Source organism: Podarcis bocagei (assembly GCF_964188305.1).
Source record: "Podarcis bocagei genome assembly, chromosome: 9".
In the NCBI taxonomy this organism is placed as follows: Eukaryota; Metazoa; Chordata; class Lepidosauria; order Squamata; family Lacertidae; genus Podarcis; species Podarcis bocagei.
In genome coordinates this window covers 70,794,382-70,811,260 of record NC_138134.1, presented here as the reverse complement: position 1 = coordinate 70,811,260, position 16,879 = coordinate 70,794,382, and the positions used below count along the sequence as shown (strand labels likewise).

At 42.3% G+C, this 16,879-nt stretch overlaps 1 protein-coding gene across 1 annotated transcript; it reads left to right on the top strand.

Moving 5' to 3' along the window:
* The first annotated feature begins 4,267 nt into the window (after positions 1-4,267).
* GRSF1 (G-rich RNA sequence binding factor 1) lies at positions 4,268-15,133 on the top strand. The gene is made up of 10 exons (XM_081207144.1): positions 4,268-4,719; positions 8,210-8,366; positions 9,476-9,631; positions 9,724-9,867; positions 10,677-10,812; positions 11,586-11,761; positions 11,893-12,014; positions 12,813-12,948; positions 13,787-13,873; positions 14,934-15,133. Exons 1-9 carry the CDS (start codon positions 4,411-4,413, stop codon positions 13,846-13,848), a joined length of 1,398 nt encoding a protein of 465 aa, XP_081063270.1. The 5' UTR covers positions 4,268-4,410; the 3' UTR covers positions 13,849-13,873; positions 14,934-15,133.
* Positions 15,134-16,879: the final 1,746 nt, after the last annotated feature.

Below are 16,879 nucleotides of genomic sequence, written 5' to 3'. Positions count from 1 at the left end.
TTTAAATAAAAGCACATTCTACTCATGTAAAAACACGCTGATTCCCGGACTGTCCACGGGCCAGATTGAGAAGGCGATTGGGCCGGATCCAGCCCCTGGGCCTTAGTTTGCCTACCCATGATATAGATTCTCCTTTGCTTTCTCTACCTTTGTCATGGACCCATTCCCATAGCTGGGGATCTAGGAGAGGTGAAGAGGTCCACTGAAACTGCTACACACACAGTGGCAGCACATTTGCTTGTTCTGTCTGCCAACTAAGCAACATGGTCAGGCTCTCTCACTTTTTTTACAGTGGTACCTCGGGTTACATACGCTTCTAATCCAGAAATAGTGCTTCAGGTTAAGACCTTTGCTTCAGGATAAGAACAGAAATCATGCTCCGGCGGCACAGCGGCAGCAGGAGGCCCCATTAGCTAAAGTGGTGCTTCAGGTTAAGAACAGTTTCAGGTTAAGAACGGACCTCTGGAACAAATTAAGTACTTAACCCAAGGTACCACTGTATTTATAATGCTTACATTTCGCTTTATAGAGAAGTAAATCCCAGTTTATTCAATGCCTTACCCTCAGCTGGGTATTCATAGCTCTGCAGCACTCTCTTTAAATACTGTACAATATATAGAAAAATATGAGGTGGGGCTGTGTGTGTCTGTTTGGCATCTGTTGTACTGACTTTTTGTATGCTAAATATATCTTGTCTAGCGCCTGAAGGGGTGTGGTGGGTAGTACCTCTGGTGATTGAACAGACCCACATTGCTCCTTGAACACATGTACACACACATGTACACACCATCTTCAGTCAACACATCAAAGCAGGTAAATTTTATTATGTCAAAAAAATTGCCCCATGTCTCCCATCTTTGGCCAGGAAAGCCAAATGTATTTTGATTATTTCACTTATAAATGTAGACTAGTCAAATGGATTGTTTTGAATCTTATTGGCAGGAACGATTACTGTATGTTAAATTGACAGGAGAATGAATCAATCAATGGGGTTTCCAAATTGGAAATCTGACAAACTTCCATCTATGCAAGACTGGATCCAAAAATTGACCGAATATGCGGAGTTGGATAACTTGTCTGAAAAAATAAAGAATAAACCAAAACAGGTATTTCTTTCAAAATGGTAAGTCTTTAAAATATATTTGAAAAATAATTACAGAAGTTTAAACTCTGTTGCAGCATTTAACTAATTTCAGTAGTAGTATCAAGAACGATGTGAGATAAAAGAAAAACCAAGAATCAGTTAAACCATGATAAGTTTTTACCGGCAATAAGTTATATGTAATTGAATTAAGGAGTAAACGAGAGGTCAGGTCTGTAGTCAAAATACCTTTTTTCTTTTTTGTTATAATGCTGTTTTTTTGGTTTTTTAACTTATTATTATTTCTACTTGTTTTTTGTTCAGTTTTGATGTATGGCTTTTTAAATTGTGCATTAATAATAATAATAAATAAATATTTTTTTAAAAAAAGAATCAATCAATGGGAAGCCACTGGTTATTTCTTTACCTTGAGAAATATCAGGAAAATCAAATGCTAGTCATACATCTTTTGTAAATAAAATTGTTTTAAATACTCTATTTTCTGAACTAGATTATCAGATGTTTTTGAATTAATCCAAGAAATGTTCTTTTCATAAAGGTAGCTGATTGTTTTAGATATTAACATGAAATTAAAGTCAAGGAACCTCCCTGGTAGCAGAAAAACCTGTACCTTTGTACCGTGAAGCCACTGTTCTTTGCCTGTTAATTGGTTCTACTACAGCAGTATTAAGGATCTGCATTTTTGTCGGGCCTTTGGTTTAATTTCCAGCATTTGCCTCTTTATTTCAGGTAAACCTTTCCCACCTGGGAACAAACTATGAAGCAAATTAATTTTCACATCACTATCTTGAACATGAATAAGATATGTTGCCTTTATTACACATGTGAATAATGTATATCAAAGCAGAGTTCAGATACCTAACCAAGCCTTGAAGAAGTGAAATGCCCTGAGATCTGGCATTCCACTTGACGAGTTCTATGGAAACACTGATTTTTGTTTGTGTGGGTATGCCCCTTTACTGCAAACATAAGCACATTTTCTTAAAACTGTTCCACTGACATCAATAAGCCTGACCTCCAAATAAGTGTGCTTAGGACTGGAATGTAAAATTAGATAAATACAATAAATGCAGAGAACCACACTGAAGCATAATAAAACATAGCCTAAAAATTCAGCCCTATTATTCTCTTCAAAATATTTTGCATTTCAGTATATATTAAATTCCAATTGTTACTGCAGCAAGCCAGCAGTACTATTTTGGCTCAGTAACTGCCATGTGAGATAATTATATAACCTGAACTATATTCTGTTTCTACCGTATGGTTATTGTCATACTGAAAAAGGTTATGGGTCAGTTGAGATGCTTACTCTAGTATGGGAAGCTCTGGTAGTCTACTGCAGTGTTACATAACCACAAACTGTTAAGACACGCTAAATCAGATCTGTCATTTGAGGTTATCCACTCTACCAAATGGGCATAACGAATTACTCTGGAATGGTCATAGAGCTGAACATTCACAAAACCCTTTGGCTGTGATATGTCTTGTTCAGGCTTTGTGAACCAATAAAAAGTTGATTATTAGACAGTCACACATGGTAGCATAAAAACTGTAAAAATGTGCAATTACAGATTTGGTATGTACTCTTTTAAGTTCTATTTTGAGATGGGGGGGAGATGACTTGTTAAGAGAATCATCTTCTTTGGCGATCACTCATACCTAAGATTGTCTTCCATAAAGGCTGTTCTCCAACTGGAGTGCTCGCAGGCCAGTGTTTCTAAACAATCTAAACATTTGTTTAGATTTGCCTTGAGACAGTCTTTAAACCTCTTTTGTTGACCACCAGCATTAATATATAGCTCATTTCATGTTTTTGGAACTGTATATCCAAGGTTGTCATTTGCTTTTCACTTTAGTGGAAGTACTGATCTTGTTGGCAGTTTAAACTTTTAGAACGACTACCCAAATCGGAGGCGTCCTCAAACAGAAATGCACCTTCTAATCCAGCATCAGTCAAGCAAAGGCCCTTCAGGACCCTACAAAGAAACCTGCATTATCTTGGGGGTTTTTTTGGCTAAGTGACCCTTGAGGTCCTTTCCAACCAGGGGTGCCAACTTGAGTAAAATATTGGGGGGGGGGCAGGTAAGCCCCGCACCACCTAATCCATCACAAGATACACACACCCTTTGAATGGCAATGCCCATCAACTCTGGGGTGGGGGCCCGGCTCCCTCAAATATTTTATTGAGGGGGGATCGCGAAGGGACCTTGGCCCCTAATAATAATAATAATAATAATAATAATAATTTATTATTTATACCCCACCCATCTGGCTGGGTTTCCCCAGCCACTCTGGGCGGCTTCCAACAAAACACTAAAATACAATAACCTGTTAAACATTAAAAGCTTCTCTAAACAGGGCTGCCTTCAGACGTCTTCTAAAAGTTTGGTAGTTATTTTTCTCTTTGACATCTGGTGGGAGGGCGTTCCACAGGCCGGGTGCCACTACCGAGAAGGCCCTCTGCCTGGTTCCCTGTAACCTGGCTTCTCGCAGCGAGGGAACCACCAGAAGGCCCTCGGCGCTGGACATCAGTGTCCGGGCTGAACGATGGGGGTGGAGACGCTCCTTCAGGTATACTGGACCGAGGCCGTTCAGGGCTTTAAAGGTCAGCACCAACACTTTGAATTGTGCTCAGAAACGTACTGGGAGCCAATGTAGGTCTTTCAAGACCGGTGTTATGTGGTCTCAGCGGCCGCCCCCAGTCACCAGTCTAGCTGCCGCGTTCTGGATTAGTTGTAGTTTCCAGGTCACCTTCAAAGGCAGCCCCACATAGAGCCCATTGCAGTAGTCCAAGCGAGAGATAACCAGAGCATGCACCACTATGGCAAGACAGTCCGCAGGCAGGTAGGGTCTCAGCCTGCGTTTGCTCTCTTACTTCCAAAATACCATTGCACGATTCCTTCAGGTGTTGGGGCCCAACAGGGCCTTCTAGTGGTCGACCCCCTTACCCAAAGCTGCGGGGGAAGATGTCTCTTGAGCCCACCCCACCCCCAAATAAACCCGCTCTGAGGAGAACCGAGTCCACAGCGCTTAGGCCGCACTGCGCCTGCCAGGAGCAAGGCCCTCCCGCCTCCCAAGTTCCCTCACGCGAGGCCCAGGCCTCGGCCTCGGCGTGAGGGGCGGGCCGAGCGAGCGAGGGGCCTCCTGGGATGCCGCCTCCCGACGCAGCTCCTCCCTGCCCGCCGTGGCTCCGCTGCAGGCCGCTTGCCGCCTCCTCCTCCGCGCATGTGCCTCAGGCTTTCGTAGCGGCGACGACAGCGGCAGCCGCGGAGACCACCACGACGACGCCGGGGCTTCCGCCTCCTCCCATGGCCGGGACGCGCTGGGTGCTGGGCGCGCTGCTCCGGGGCTGCGGCTGTAGCTGCAGCAGTTGCCGCCAGACCGGCGCGGCCTGCCTGCCGCTGCGCCACGCCGCCTCAGTCTCCTCCTCAGCCGCCCCCACCTCCGCCTCCTCCTCCGGTTCCCTCGGCCTCTCCGGCCGCCGCCGCCTCCTGTTCTTGCTCGGGGCAGCCACGCAGAGCCGCGGGTTCGCCGGCTCCGCCGGGCCTCTGCCCGGCTTCGGCGCCCTGAGGAGCTCGCTGCTGCCTCCGGCCCTCGCGGGGAGATGCTACAGCCAGGTAAGGGCCCTCCTGAGGGGAGGGGAAACGGGGGACCGCCACCCCCCCCAATACTTCGGGGCGCCTTTGGGAGATGGGTCTCCACACACACCCTCCCAGAAGTGTGCGCGTGAGAGAAATGCAGTTTATTTCGTTTCTGTCCCGCTTTGTGGTGTTTTTCTCTCCCCACCCCACCCCGCCTTCGACAGGGGATGGTGTTCGCGCATTTGCTCCCGAGGAGTGCAGGGCGGGTGGTGCCTTTTTTATCCTCGCGAGGGCCCTTTTGAGGTGGGCTGGGGGGCGGGTGACGGAGACAGACTCTGGCCCAAGGTCACCCCACGTCCCTTATGGCTGAGTGGGAATTGGGACGGGCTCTCTGTGGACGGTGTAGCTTCGGCTTCCTTTTGCTAACTTACGCACACGTGCGCACACAAACACACACGTGTGTGTGTGTACACATATACATATATTCATTTTTTTAAAAATATATTCATTAAATTTCATAAACAAATTTTAAACAGGTTTTAAACATAAAATACATAGCACAAAAGAGGGGGGGGGAAATCCAGGAATAAGAAAAAGATACGAAGCAAAACAGATATTCAACAGAAAGACAGTTACCAAAAAGAGAAGAAAGTCATAACAAACGCCAACCCACCCCGAGAAAGGAGAAAAAAGAAAAATTATACCTCCAAATATAATATCTTATTCACTAGTTTCTTGACCTCCTCACACCTCCCTTTCTGTATTCCAATTCAAATATTTAGTTCAGCAAGTTCTTACCCTCTGTCATTTAACCTTATTCAACATCTTAAACTATGATAAAAATATAATTTCCGTCATTATCAATCCAGGCTTTCATATTCTTATTAATCTTATTACTAACACCACTTATTTTCAATCCAACGTCCTTTTAACATTCATTAATTTTACAGTATTTCTGTAAATAGTCTTTAAATTTCTTCCAATCTTCTTCCATCGCATATATTCATACACAACACACAGAAAGCTAAAATACTGCTCCCCCAAACTGATGTTATTGGTTGGGTCATTTCCTGAGATTTATATGCCGCTTGGCTGTACGACGAAAAACCCTCAAAAGCAGTTTGCGCAAGATCTTGCATCTTGAAGGATGAAACAGTGATACCGTCACTAAAAGGAAAAAAGGACACAGCCAGAATTCGAAACATACAAGAAGTTAAAAGCATAGGAACACAAATCAAGACTCACGTTGGTGTAGAGGCCTTGTAACAGGATTGGCGGGGGGGGGGGAATGCGGTCCAATCGCCTTCTCAGTCTGGCCCACTGATGGTCTGGGAATCAGCGTGTTTTTACATGAGTAGAATGTGTCCTTTTATTTAAAACACATCTCTGGGTTATTTGTGGGGCATAGGAATTTGTTCATTTCCCCCCTCAAAATATAGTCCGGTCCACCACATGGACTGAGGTGGACCGGACCTCAACTGAAAAAGGTTGCTGATTCCTGAGCTATTGCCTGCTCTTCCCAACAGTCTCTAAAGAAGCTCCCCACCCAGGGCGAAGCTGTACTGTATTCTGAAGGACTGGGAAGAAACCACTTGTCTTCCTAAACTGCAGCTGCAGGGGTGACCGGATTATGTAGCCAGAGCAGGTTTGGGGATTCTCTCCCCAACCAAGTGTGGGAGTCATAGCCAACCAAGCTGCTTGAGGGCGGTCCTTCTGGCCATGATATTCTGTGTTCTTTCTCTCCTGGAGCTGACCAGATGGGAAGGAAACCTGGGTTTTCAGGTCGCCCCATTGCCCTTTCTAGTGCAACGAGAAGACAACAGTTTCTGTGATATTACAGAAGCTTCTTGAGCATTCTTACATTTGCGGTGAGGTGGGGAGAGGGGATCTGCTGGATGGGAAAGGGACCTTGCGTACTGGAGTCCTACTTCTGACCTGGCATGGTCAGTGGCTGGACACCTGGAAGTATGGTGCTGGCCATGCAAAAAACAGCACTGCTGGCTGCCTAGCTGTGACCCCCTAATGTGAGGGTGCTACCCTGAACACCTTTGGAAGGAAGAATGGCATATAAATTAATAACTAAATAAGTAATAGATCCCAGTTCCCTACCCACATCTCTAACTATAATATTCCAAATTCTGGAGAAAGCCCATGCAGCCTTATTGTTTCTTCATCCACCAGTTTTGTTAGGAGCCTTTATCTCTAACATACCCAATTCATGAATTGATGAAAATATGCTTTGCTGACACTGGAGGTACTTCCAGACAACCTATTTTTTGAATAGGTTTGTTGGATTTGTTTGCAGAGAGATTAGAAGACATGATCATTCAATGGGCATTCATTCTGATTTGTTTGTGGGAAAGTTAGATGGCAGTTGCATCAAAGCAAGTGTTATCCAGCACTTTCCAGTGCATTTTTTCAGTTTTTTGCTTATCACCAAAAATCAGATATTTTGGAGAAGTGGGTTTGTTGCACAAAACCTCCCAATCAGCTATAACTGGGCAGCCTAGATTTGCCAGTATGTGAGTGAGGTGGAATCTGCACTCATATAAAAACCGTTCTGAAAATCCTTTTTTAAAAAAGCATTTTTAGAAATACATTGAATTTTCCATAAGGCTCAGCATCTAGCGTCACATTGCATATTGCACTTCAGACACACTTAAAACATTTTATTTGCAGCTATATAGCTGAGTCCTCAATCTCACCAAATTGTTGACTAGCCCTGGCCCTCAGATGTTTGAGGGAAAACATCCAAATTCAGCTAGGTACCCATTGTTCCACCACGTGGTCCTAGTAACTGAGGAAAGTTTATTTTTCCTCACTCTTTGTGGGGAAAAGATTAAGATTAAAGCAGCAATTGTAATCAACATTCTTGATTGAGAGTCATTTGAAGTAATCAAGGATGCCACCCTTGTTCCTTCAATTCTGCTTTCCTTTCAAATTATATTATTAATAATAATCTATTTATTTATTATATGCTCTCAGCAAATATGTAACATAAACTCTTTTAATCATCTAGATCGTAATGTGTTTTCACCTTGGTGCTGAGAAAATTTCCCATCCCATTGAAGAGACACACTTGTGACATTGAGGACATGCCTCAGAGCCGTGTTAGAGTATCACATGTGCTTTTTAAGCAATCTGGTCCCTGCATGGGACATGCACAGGATGCTTCAGTCCATTTGTCACATTGCAGTGATGTCAGGTGACCTATTTCTGCCCATGTGATTTGAAAACAAACCTTGCAAGCAATCCGCTGATTTCAAGTGCGGAAGAAGCCCTGCGAGTAGTGCTCCTCCAGTGTATGGCGTAAGGTGTAGGGAAGGTGGGCATGGCTTGGCTGAAATGGCCTCACAGGCCTAAATAGGTCCATGGGTCCCACCCCGGTCTAGATAATACGGAACTAAATGGACCAATAGTTTGACTCGGCATGAGGCAGATACCTATATTCCTGACTCATAAATTGTGCCCTGATTATATGTTTAGTTACAAATATAATGTTGAAACAACAACTCTCTCTTTGAAGGAGCACAGCCCTCCATTTCATGATGAATATCCGCCTCTCTCAGAGTATGACCCATCTCCAACTAAGTCACATGGCGAGGAAGATGATGTGTATCTTATTCGGGCCCAGGGTCTGCCTTACTCCTGCACCGAGGAAGACGTTCTCAACTTTTTTTCAGGTAATTTCATTTTTCCCCCTGACCAACCCACATGGTGACGTGGCTAAGGGTCTGGACTACAAATCACATTAAATGCATGCTTTAATGTTGCATGTTGGGGTTTTTTATTGGGGGGCAGGGAGGCTGGTCAGAACTGGGGCTGCCAGGAGGGAGAGGCAATGCACTTAAAGCAGCTTCTCTCTTTCAGCTAGAGGGCACATGGGCACAGCCAGGATTTATGTTGTGGGGGGCAGGACACCCACCTGTCATCATCCTCTGTCTGGCTCTGTCTAGCAGATTCAGAATGAAATGTCTCAACAACAGTTGTTTTAAATTACTTTCCTTTGACCCCAAGTGCTCAGAAAAATCTGTCAAAACCTTTCTACAATTTCTACTTTTAGTTAAGTATATTTATTTACTTGATTTAGGAGGAGGCAGCTTCCCCCACGCCCATGAGAGGGCGGTGAACATGTTTGTTTGTATTGATCTCTAAGCAGCTCTGAGAGCCTTTCCAGCTGTAGAGCAGGATAAAAATGTTTCCAGTAAATAAGGCTACATACACTAATGTGAGGCACATATGCTGAATTGAACTATGCAGGAGTTCTGGCTAACCAATTAATTAAGTTTAGATTTCCATGCTGGCACAATATGTCTGGGACTGTGTACTTCTGTTGAATCTGTTCAGAACCGTATTGATCGCCTACATTTCTGTAGAGCTTCTCCTGGTTGTGGAGCCTGTAAAATGGCTATTTTCAGAAGCTCACAATTCCCTAGGCATACTCATTGGCTAAAGCAATTAATCATTGTTATATGTTTTAATAAGCGCAGAGGGTTTATAAGTAACTTGGCACACCATGGAAGAGCATCTTTAAAAGTAGCAGTAGATGTGCCAACATACTGAATTCCCAGTTCTGTAGCTGAGTGGAGTTGTTGAATCCTTGGAGCTTTTAATACAACCCTGGAGATACTGGACAGTCATCCAAATAGGGCTACCTCATTCAGGCCTTGTTCCTTTGGTGTAGGGAAATTTAGTGGAATTCTGTTATGAAACATCAAAATGTCCCATTGCATCTGAATCAGAAAAGAAGGCACCTGAAGTTCCTTCACCTGCCTACTTAATAACCTTGTAGGCAGCAAGATTCGAAATGGTGTGAATGGCATCCACTTCCTCTTAAACCGAGATGGCAAACGCAGAGGAGATGCTTTGGTTGAACTGGAGTCAGAACAGGATGTGCAAAACGCCTTGGACAAGCACAGAAGATATCTGGGTCAGCGTTATGTGGAAGGTAAGCTTCTTTTTTTTGCTCGGGATTAAGTATGATTCAAGAACTCATCGCACTATTCAACGCTGCCTCTTGTGGGGTTTTTTCCAATGCAGTTTTCGAAATACATAATGAGGATGTTGATGCCATCATGAAGAGCTTGCACTCCAGTTCGACATCTGTGACAAACGATGGAGTGGTGAGACTGAGAGGCCTTCCCTACAGCTGCAATGAAATGGATATTTCTGAGTTCTTCTCAGGTGATTCTGCGTGGAGTAGTGATTCTGTGATCAAGTGATTGTGAGCCTGTGTCATCTAATGAAATGGGAAATTTTTTTTAAAAAAAATCACCTTAGAAGAATCTTGTTTGTTGTACACCTGGTATGGAGATGTCAAATGGGGTTTCTAGGCTGAGTAGGAAAAGTTAACTCAAAGTGGGGGGGGGGGAGATGCAGAAGCAGGTTTAGATATGACTAGAAACTCCTTGTTTTCAGATCAGAGGATAAAGAGGATACAAGGATGATCTGATAGCATTAGTGGAATTTTTTTCTTTCCCAGAAGGGTCAAGTAACAGAATAATTCAGAAAATTGTTTTTAGTGGTGGTGATATTTTGTCACACAGGGTAGAATTAAATGGACTCATTGTTTCACATTTAGCTTTAATTTGACACCTGGCAGTGAACCAAAGCTGGACATACCATCATAGTGAATCTGCTTTATCTAATTTTGTGCTGTATGAACAAGTGCCCTAGGGGCCTCCTGCATATCTTGTGTGTGTGTGTGTGTGTGTGTGTGTATTTAAATTGAATGGGAGCAGGTCAAAAGGGATGCAGGTAAAAACAAGAGAGTCTTTTGTTTCATGTATGTTTAGGTTCAGGCTCTTGAGACTGACATTTTTGCATCAGTTTGTAAATTGTACAAGAACCAAGTGCTAAAGTGTTAGTGCCACTATATTTAAGGCAGCCTTTGATGTGCAATTTTGTCATGGAGCGTGAGTTCTCATTTTGCTCCTCTTAGGAAGAACAGAGCAAAATGTGCCCTGCTGCTACTGAAATGCCTTCTTTTGCAGGTTTGACTATAGTCGACATAACATTTGTCATGGACCAGAGGGGAAGAAGGAAAACGGGAGAAGCATTTGTGGTGTTTGCTACCCCTGAGATGGCTAATCAAGCCTTGTTGAAGCATAAGGAGGAAATTGGGAGCCGGTATGTTGCTATTGGATCCATGAAAGGAGTGGTGGATATATATTTTTAAAACAGAAACTTTTTTCCAAAAAAAAGCAGGTGGAAGTTGGATGTATACTGTCTCCTCCAATCAAAACATTATGCTGGATTGGTTGTTGGGAGAAGGGATGGGACTTGAGAGAGGGTGATTGTACGTCCCTACATATATACATTCCAGTATTATGTGTTTAAGTAGCTAGCAGTGGATGTTGGACTAGAGAAACCTGAATTTGAATTCTGGTGTCAGTCATGGATTTCACATGGTAGATTTCAACAGCTCCAGTTGTCATTTTAAATGAGAATAATAATATTGACTTGCTTTATAAGCTTGTCAAGAAAATAAATGAGAGAGAGAAAATACTCTGAATTAGTTCACATGTAATAAATAATGGTTTTGCATTACATTAATGAACCTTGGGCTTGTATACTCCCTCATCCCCTCGTACACTCCAGTTTTCTCTGCGTTTGCATTTAACTATTTGCTCTTACATCTGAGCTGGCAAACGAAGGCTTGAACTTTCCCTGTAAGCCATAATTTCAATACATAGGTTAATTGTGGTTTGGATGTGACAGACCTGGGTTTACATTCTGGTTTAGTTCTTATGTAGATTTGAATACATTCCTCTGTCTGTCTGTTTCTGGTTTTTGCAAAAGTAGTAGTGCAGGAGCTTGTTGTCTGAACCGAGCCTTTGTGTATTTGGTAAATATCAATCCTGATCTAACTCTTCTCACTTAAAAAAAAACAACCATTATAGATACATAGAAATATTCCCAAGCCAAAAGAGTGAAATTCGAACCCACAATGGCTTTTTCCGGGGCAAGATGATGGGCTATCCCACTCTGAAACAAGATTCCGAATCTGTTTTTGATGAAAGTGAATTGAATGAGGCCTTAAGACCGACTGCTACGTATGAAAGTGATAAAGAAAATGGTAAGTCCATACAATTCTTATCATTTGAGACATCTTTGACTTGCCTCTTTATGTCCTCCACATGTTGGAGAGAGGTAGCAGGACACACATGTAATTTGCACATGTTCATTCTGGCCTTGTTCACTTTACAGAAGTTTTTAAGCAAGCATTTGAAAAGCCTCGGGATGTGTCGGAGTCAGGGAGTTTCTCCTCGCTTCACTTTGTTCATTTGAGGGGTCTGCCATTTCAAGCAACTGCACAAGATATTATAAATGTACGTAGGGGTAAGATCATTTTAAATATCCTGAACAATTTTATTAGGAACTGCTGTATTTATCCTTCAAAATGGGAATTTTAGCTTTTGTCAGTCACTGAAACTTACAAGTCCTGATTAGCCTGAAGCAGTTCTGCAAACAGTTTGCTAAAACTCATTCAACCCTTCACTTCTCTCCTGAATGCCACTACTTGTGACCTGTTCCCAATAAGCTTGTGCCACCAGGAAAATCAAGAGCACATTAGAATATTATTTCAACTTTTAAGTCTTGGAGAGGATTGAGACAGTGAATGGTAACACCTTAATATTCACATTCAACAGCCCTGAGGATTGGGCTTATTGGCCTGTTACTCCTTCAGTACTAATTAGGCTCCCCATCTTGATTCCTGGTCTTTAGGAAAATGCTCAGAACCACTTAGTTGTGCATGAAAACAGAGTGGAGATTATCTTTCTTTAACATCAATCTCACACGATGAACAGCTTCTGAACTGAGGACCTTTGTAAAAGCAGTTTTGGGTATGGCATGGTCTGCACTTTTAAGAAAACAATTTCAGCAGGACATGTCCAAATTAGCTTTTTGATGACAATGCAAAGTGTGTAAGCTTCAGTTGTGGAACAGGTCCAGCTTTGTGCAACAAGCAATTTGGCTTATTATGTCTGGACAGCAGCTAAGACCTTTTTAACACATTACTGCTAGTTGCAAATATAGAACAGTAATTCCACTGCTTCTGCTTGGTCTTGGTTTTCAGATTTTGATAATTAAATCTTGACTTTCACCCCACATGCCTTTCTTTAAAGTTCTTTGCTCCCCTGAAACCGGTGAGGATCACTATGGAATATAATTCAAGCGGGAAAGCAACGGGGGAAGCGGATGTTCACTTTGAGACACATGAAGATGCGATTGCAGCCATGGCCAAGAACAGGTCGAATGTGCGTAAGTGGAACTCCTGCATTTTCCCTGGGAACACAGGATTAGAAGGGGACTGCTGAGGCACAGCAGTGTCAAACCAGAAGCAGGAGGAGTATATAGCAAGAGCCCTTTGAGAAGGTACATATTTTTTCCTTACTTTAAAAATTCCTTGCGAAGACGTCCTCTGATGTAAACTGCCGGGAACAGAAAGATGACTGGTTCTCTATCTTGCCCTTCCCACACCTGCCTTGAGTCAGCATAAGAAAAGATTCCAGAAGCATTCAGATGATCCAGTTGTGCAAATAGTTAGAGAGAGCAAGAGGTCTTGCAGTGGGGCGAATGGGAAAAAACGTTTTGATTGCGCTTTTGATCATCCCAGTTGCAAGCTGCTTTGCCGGTGTGAGTGGATGTAGAGAAAACCATTTCTGCAGCATAATGCCTGAACCTGTTCTGTTTTTAAAACCTAACATAATACTGCATTTTGAAGTATTAGATGCATTGTGTGTGCCTTTTGAGCCTAGTAAAATCATGGTTCATATTTAGTTGCAAGGCCACTGATGACAAGTGAGGAATCCTTACGTGATGACATTGCACATCAGTATATGTCTAGCAGTTTCCAAAAGCAGGCAGGTCTTGTTCATTTGCAGTTCCAGAAGTCACTACACAGCTGTGGAGGGACCACTTTAAGCAGCTGTGTCTCCTGTAAACTGGCTTTCTGGAAAAACTGAGGTCAGTAATGTAGGTATCAGGTAAATGGTGGCATGTAGTGCATGATAAGTGATATGCATTGCTGCATAAACTTTTCCTGCACAAACATTTCAAAGCATGAACGGAAAGTTAAAGCTGCTCTTCTCTCCTACAGAGCATAGATACATTGAATTATTCCTGAATTCATCGCCAAGCAGAAAAAATGGTTGCCAGTGACGATGGCATAATTCCCAAAGTATAGGTGAGTGTTAAGGCTAACTTGAATTTCTCTAGGAAACCAGACTGTTTGTGAAGTAAGCATCTGTAGAGATAATCCAATCGGTAGCTGCAGTGAATTAAAACTTCCCAGAGCGGCCAATCAGATGCTTCTGGAGGTCATGAGGGCATCCAGCTCCCCAGTAACAGGCATTCAGAGGCTTGCAGTCTCTGATCCCAGAGACAGGATGCAGCCATGATGATGTGTAACCACTGCTAAGTCTTTTTCACCATTACAGTAGGCAATTTCAGGCTTAAACCTTTTGGTTTAAGGTACAAATTCTCCTTCTATGGGGTGTTACTCCATTTAATTCAAGGGTTTTAAATGCAAACAGCAAATAATGGTGCAATATTAGAGAAGTAAGGTAGTGGGGAACTGGTGGCTATTATGGGATTTTCATGAGGCAACCATGTGAAATGGCCTTGAGAAGCCTATACAGAAACAAGTTGTGCATTCAGGTTACTGGATGTATAGGAACCTTTTCCCTGCTTATACTCATGCATTCAGGATGAAAATTGAAAGGGTCTTTTCTAGTGGAAGCAGTAATTCTTTTTCTGTGTTGTTGTTGTTTTGTAATCTCTTCTCTGTTCTTACGTAAATTGTGACTTTTTGGAACATTGTCTCTATTTAAATACCTCGCGGTAGAGTTGGCTATAATAAGAAAAAGCAGTCAACCAAATTTAGAGCAGCACTAATAAGAGATCTCGTATTCAGGATTTAAGTCTGCTGTGCGAAAAGAAAGTTAAAAACTAAATTCTGCATACATTTTTTTTTTTTTTTGTATAATTTTGCTGATCCTGGAAAGGAGAGAGCTTTGCTCTTTGACAACTGGAAACCTCCCTGGGCTAAGATTGCTGCTAATTATAGCTCTCCTAGTCTTTTAAGCCTGTATTTGCAGGCATAAGGACTGTTGAGATTCTCCAAATGCTAAAGATACCCAGCATGTTACTGTTGTGTTACATCTGAAAGCTAAAGAAAGAGGAGGGTATTGGGCCAGGATGACTTGCATTCATATTTGTTAATTCATCGCCCTCTTTCCCAACAGGATAAATCAAGATGCATTTCATTTGCACATTTTCCTAGAGCTGGAATATAGGCGTTCCCGTAACCAGCAAGGATAAATTCTAAAGGACACTTTTTCTCCTGAATTGCCTTTCAAAGTAAATCTAGCAGCTGCAGCTGCAACCCTACAAATCGTTTGTGCGGGATCTGTTTAAAACCAAAATTAAAGTTGAACTGTCCTTATGCTTCTTGTTACATGTCCTGGTAGACTGGGGGCCAAGCTGTGATTCACACAGGGTTACGTAAATGTCAGTTTCTAAAGCACTGATGGTTCATATGCGTTGCTGATTGTTTCCCTGTGGTTAAGCAAGATAGACGTGGGCTCTGATTTCAATGCCAACTCAACAGTTAAAGTTAGGGGGAGAAGTGTGAGATTCTGTACCCTGCTGCCAATTGCTTATTGGTGGTAGGTAGAACAGTGTTACATCTGCACCAGTCTGTTGCATGAAACTTAATGCCAGAACGGCTCTGATGCAGTAATTCATGGTAGGAATTCTGTGGGTCACCATAGGACTGAAATGCCCCATAGGAGAGATAATTGCCCAAAGAAAGTCCCTTAATATTGACTAGGATAGGGAAGATGAATTGCAGCATATGCTCAGCAGAGCACACATGGGGCTTTTGGGTCAGATGTTAGATAGGGTGCTGAATACTGACTATAAAGAAACTGCTATTTCTCAATAAGTAGCTTCAGCTGTATTAACATTTAACTCAGAAGTTAGCAGTTTAGTGGTAAAGACTTAATACGGTCAGTCTTCATCCTAGTAAGATGGTTAGGTTGATGCAACAGCCCTTGGATCCAACTAATTGCTTACATGAAAACTGATTTTTGCCATGTGAATGGTTTGAATTTACCATTACCTTGCTTGGTTCTGCCAGGACACGCAAGAGGACCGATAAGACCGTTGCCAGCATTATACTTGTGCAGCCAAATCCCAGATGAATATGAAGTGTATGGTTGCTAACGTATGCAGAAAGTTTAAAAATGCTAGTGCCCATACCTCAGCTTTTCAACTAAACTAGCTAGGCAATGAAAGGATTTTTAGATGGGTGATTAAAGATTGCCACGTGCTTTAGGGCCCTCTGTATAAATCTGTTCTTTTCATAGTAGAGACCAGCAAGTTTGATAGGTGAAGCTGAGCCCAACTGCTGCTGCTGCTACCACTAAGTATAGTGACAAGTAGGTGTTAGACAAGTAGGTGTTAAACATTGCTTATTAGTTTTGCCTGTCTGATCAAGTCAATGTATTACTCTTAATAAATGAAAGCTTTTTTTCTTAACGCAGGCACTGTGCTTCAGGGTTCTTTATCTGGCTTTGACACATTTCAACACAGCTTTCAAAGGCAATACCAGTCCATTAACCATAAGACCTCTAAGAACCACACCTTTCTTCTGATTGTACATAGAAGCTACTTTCAAAAGTAAATGTGTTGGTCAGTTTTGTGTACGATCAGTAGTGCAGCTAGGGTTTATAGAAAACTAGAAGATACAAAAAGTTCCATAAAAATAGTTTCGTCTACAAGGCAAGTTTGCCACAATATAAGGTACTGTGTTATTGAGCTGTTAAGCGCAAGAGCCTTGCATCAAAAGTGGTTTGCCAATTCCCTGTGTTTCTAGTACTGTTGGTATCAGTTGAAATACAAAAGCAGCCAAGGACTACGCACTTTAAAATGCATAGTGAAAAGCTCCCATGTTAAAATAAAGGGGAACGGGCAGTTGTTGTGTACATCAACATGTTGACAGTGTTACATGCTTTAGTTTAAGTCCTATGAGAATTAATGGACCTAACAGCCATTTTGATTTATTTCAATGGGTTTACACTGAGTAAATTAATAATAATAATTAATAATAATAATTTTTAAAAAATATTTGTACCCCACCACTCTGGGCGGCTTCCAACAAAGATTAAAAATACATTAAAATGTCACT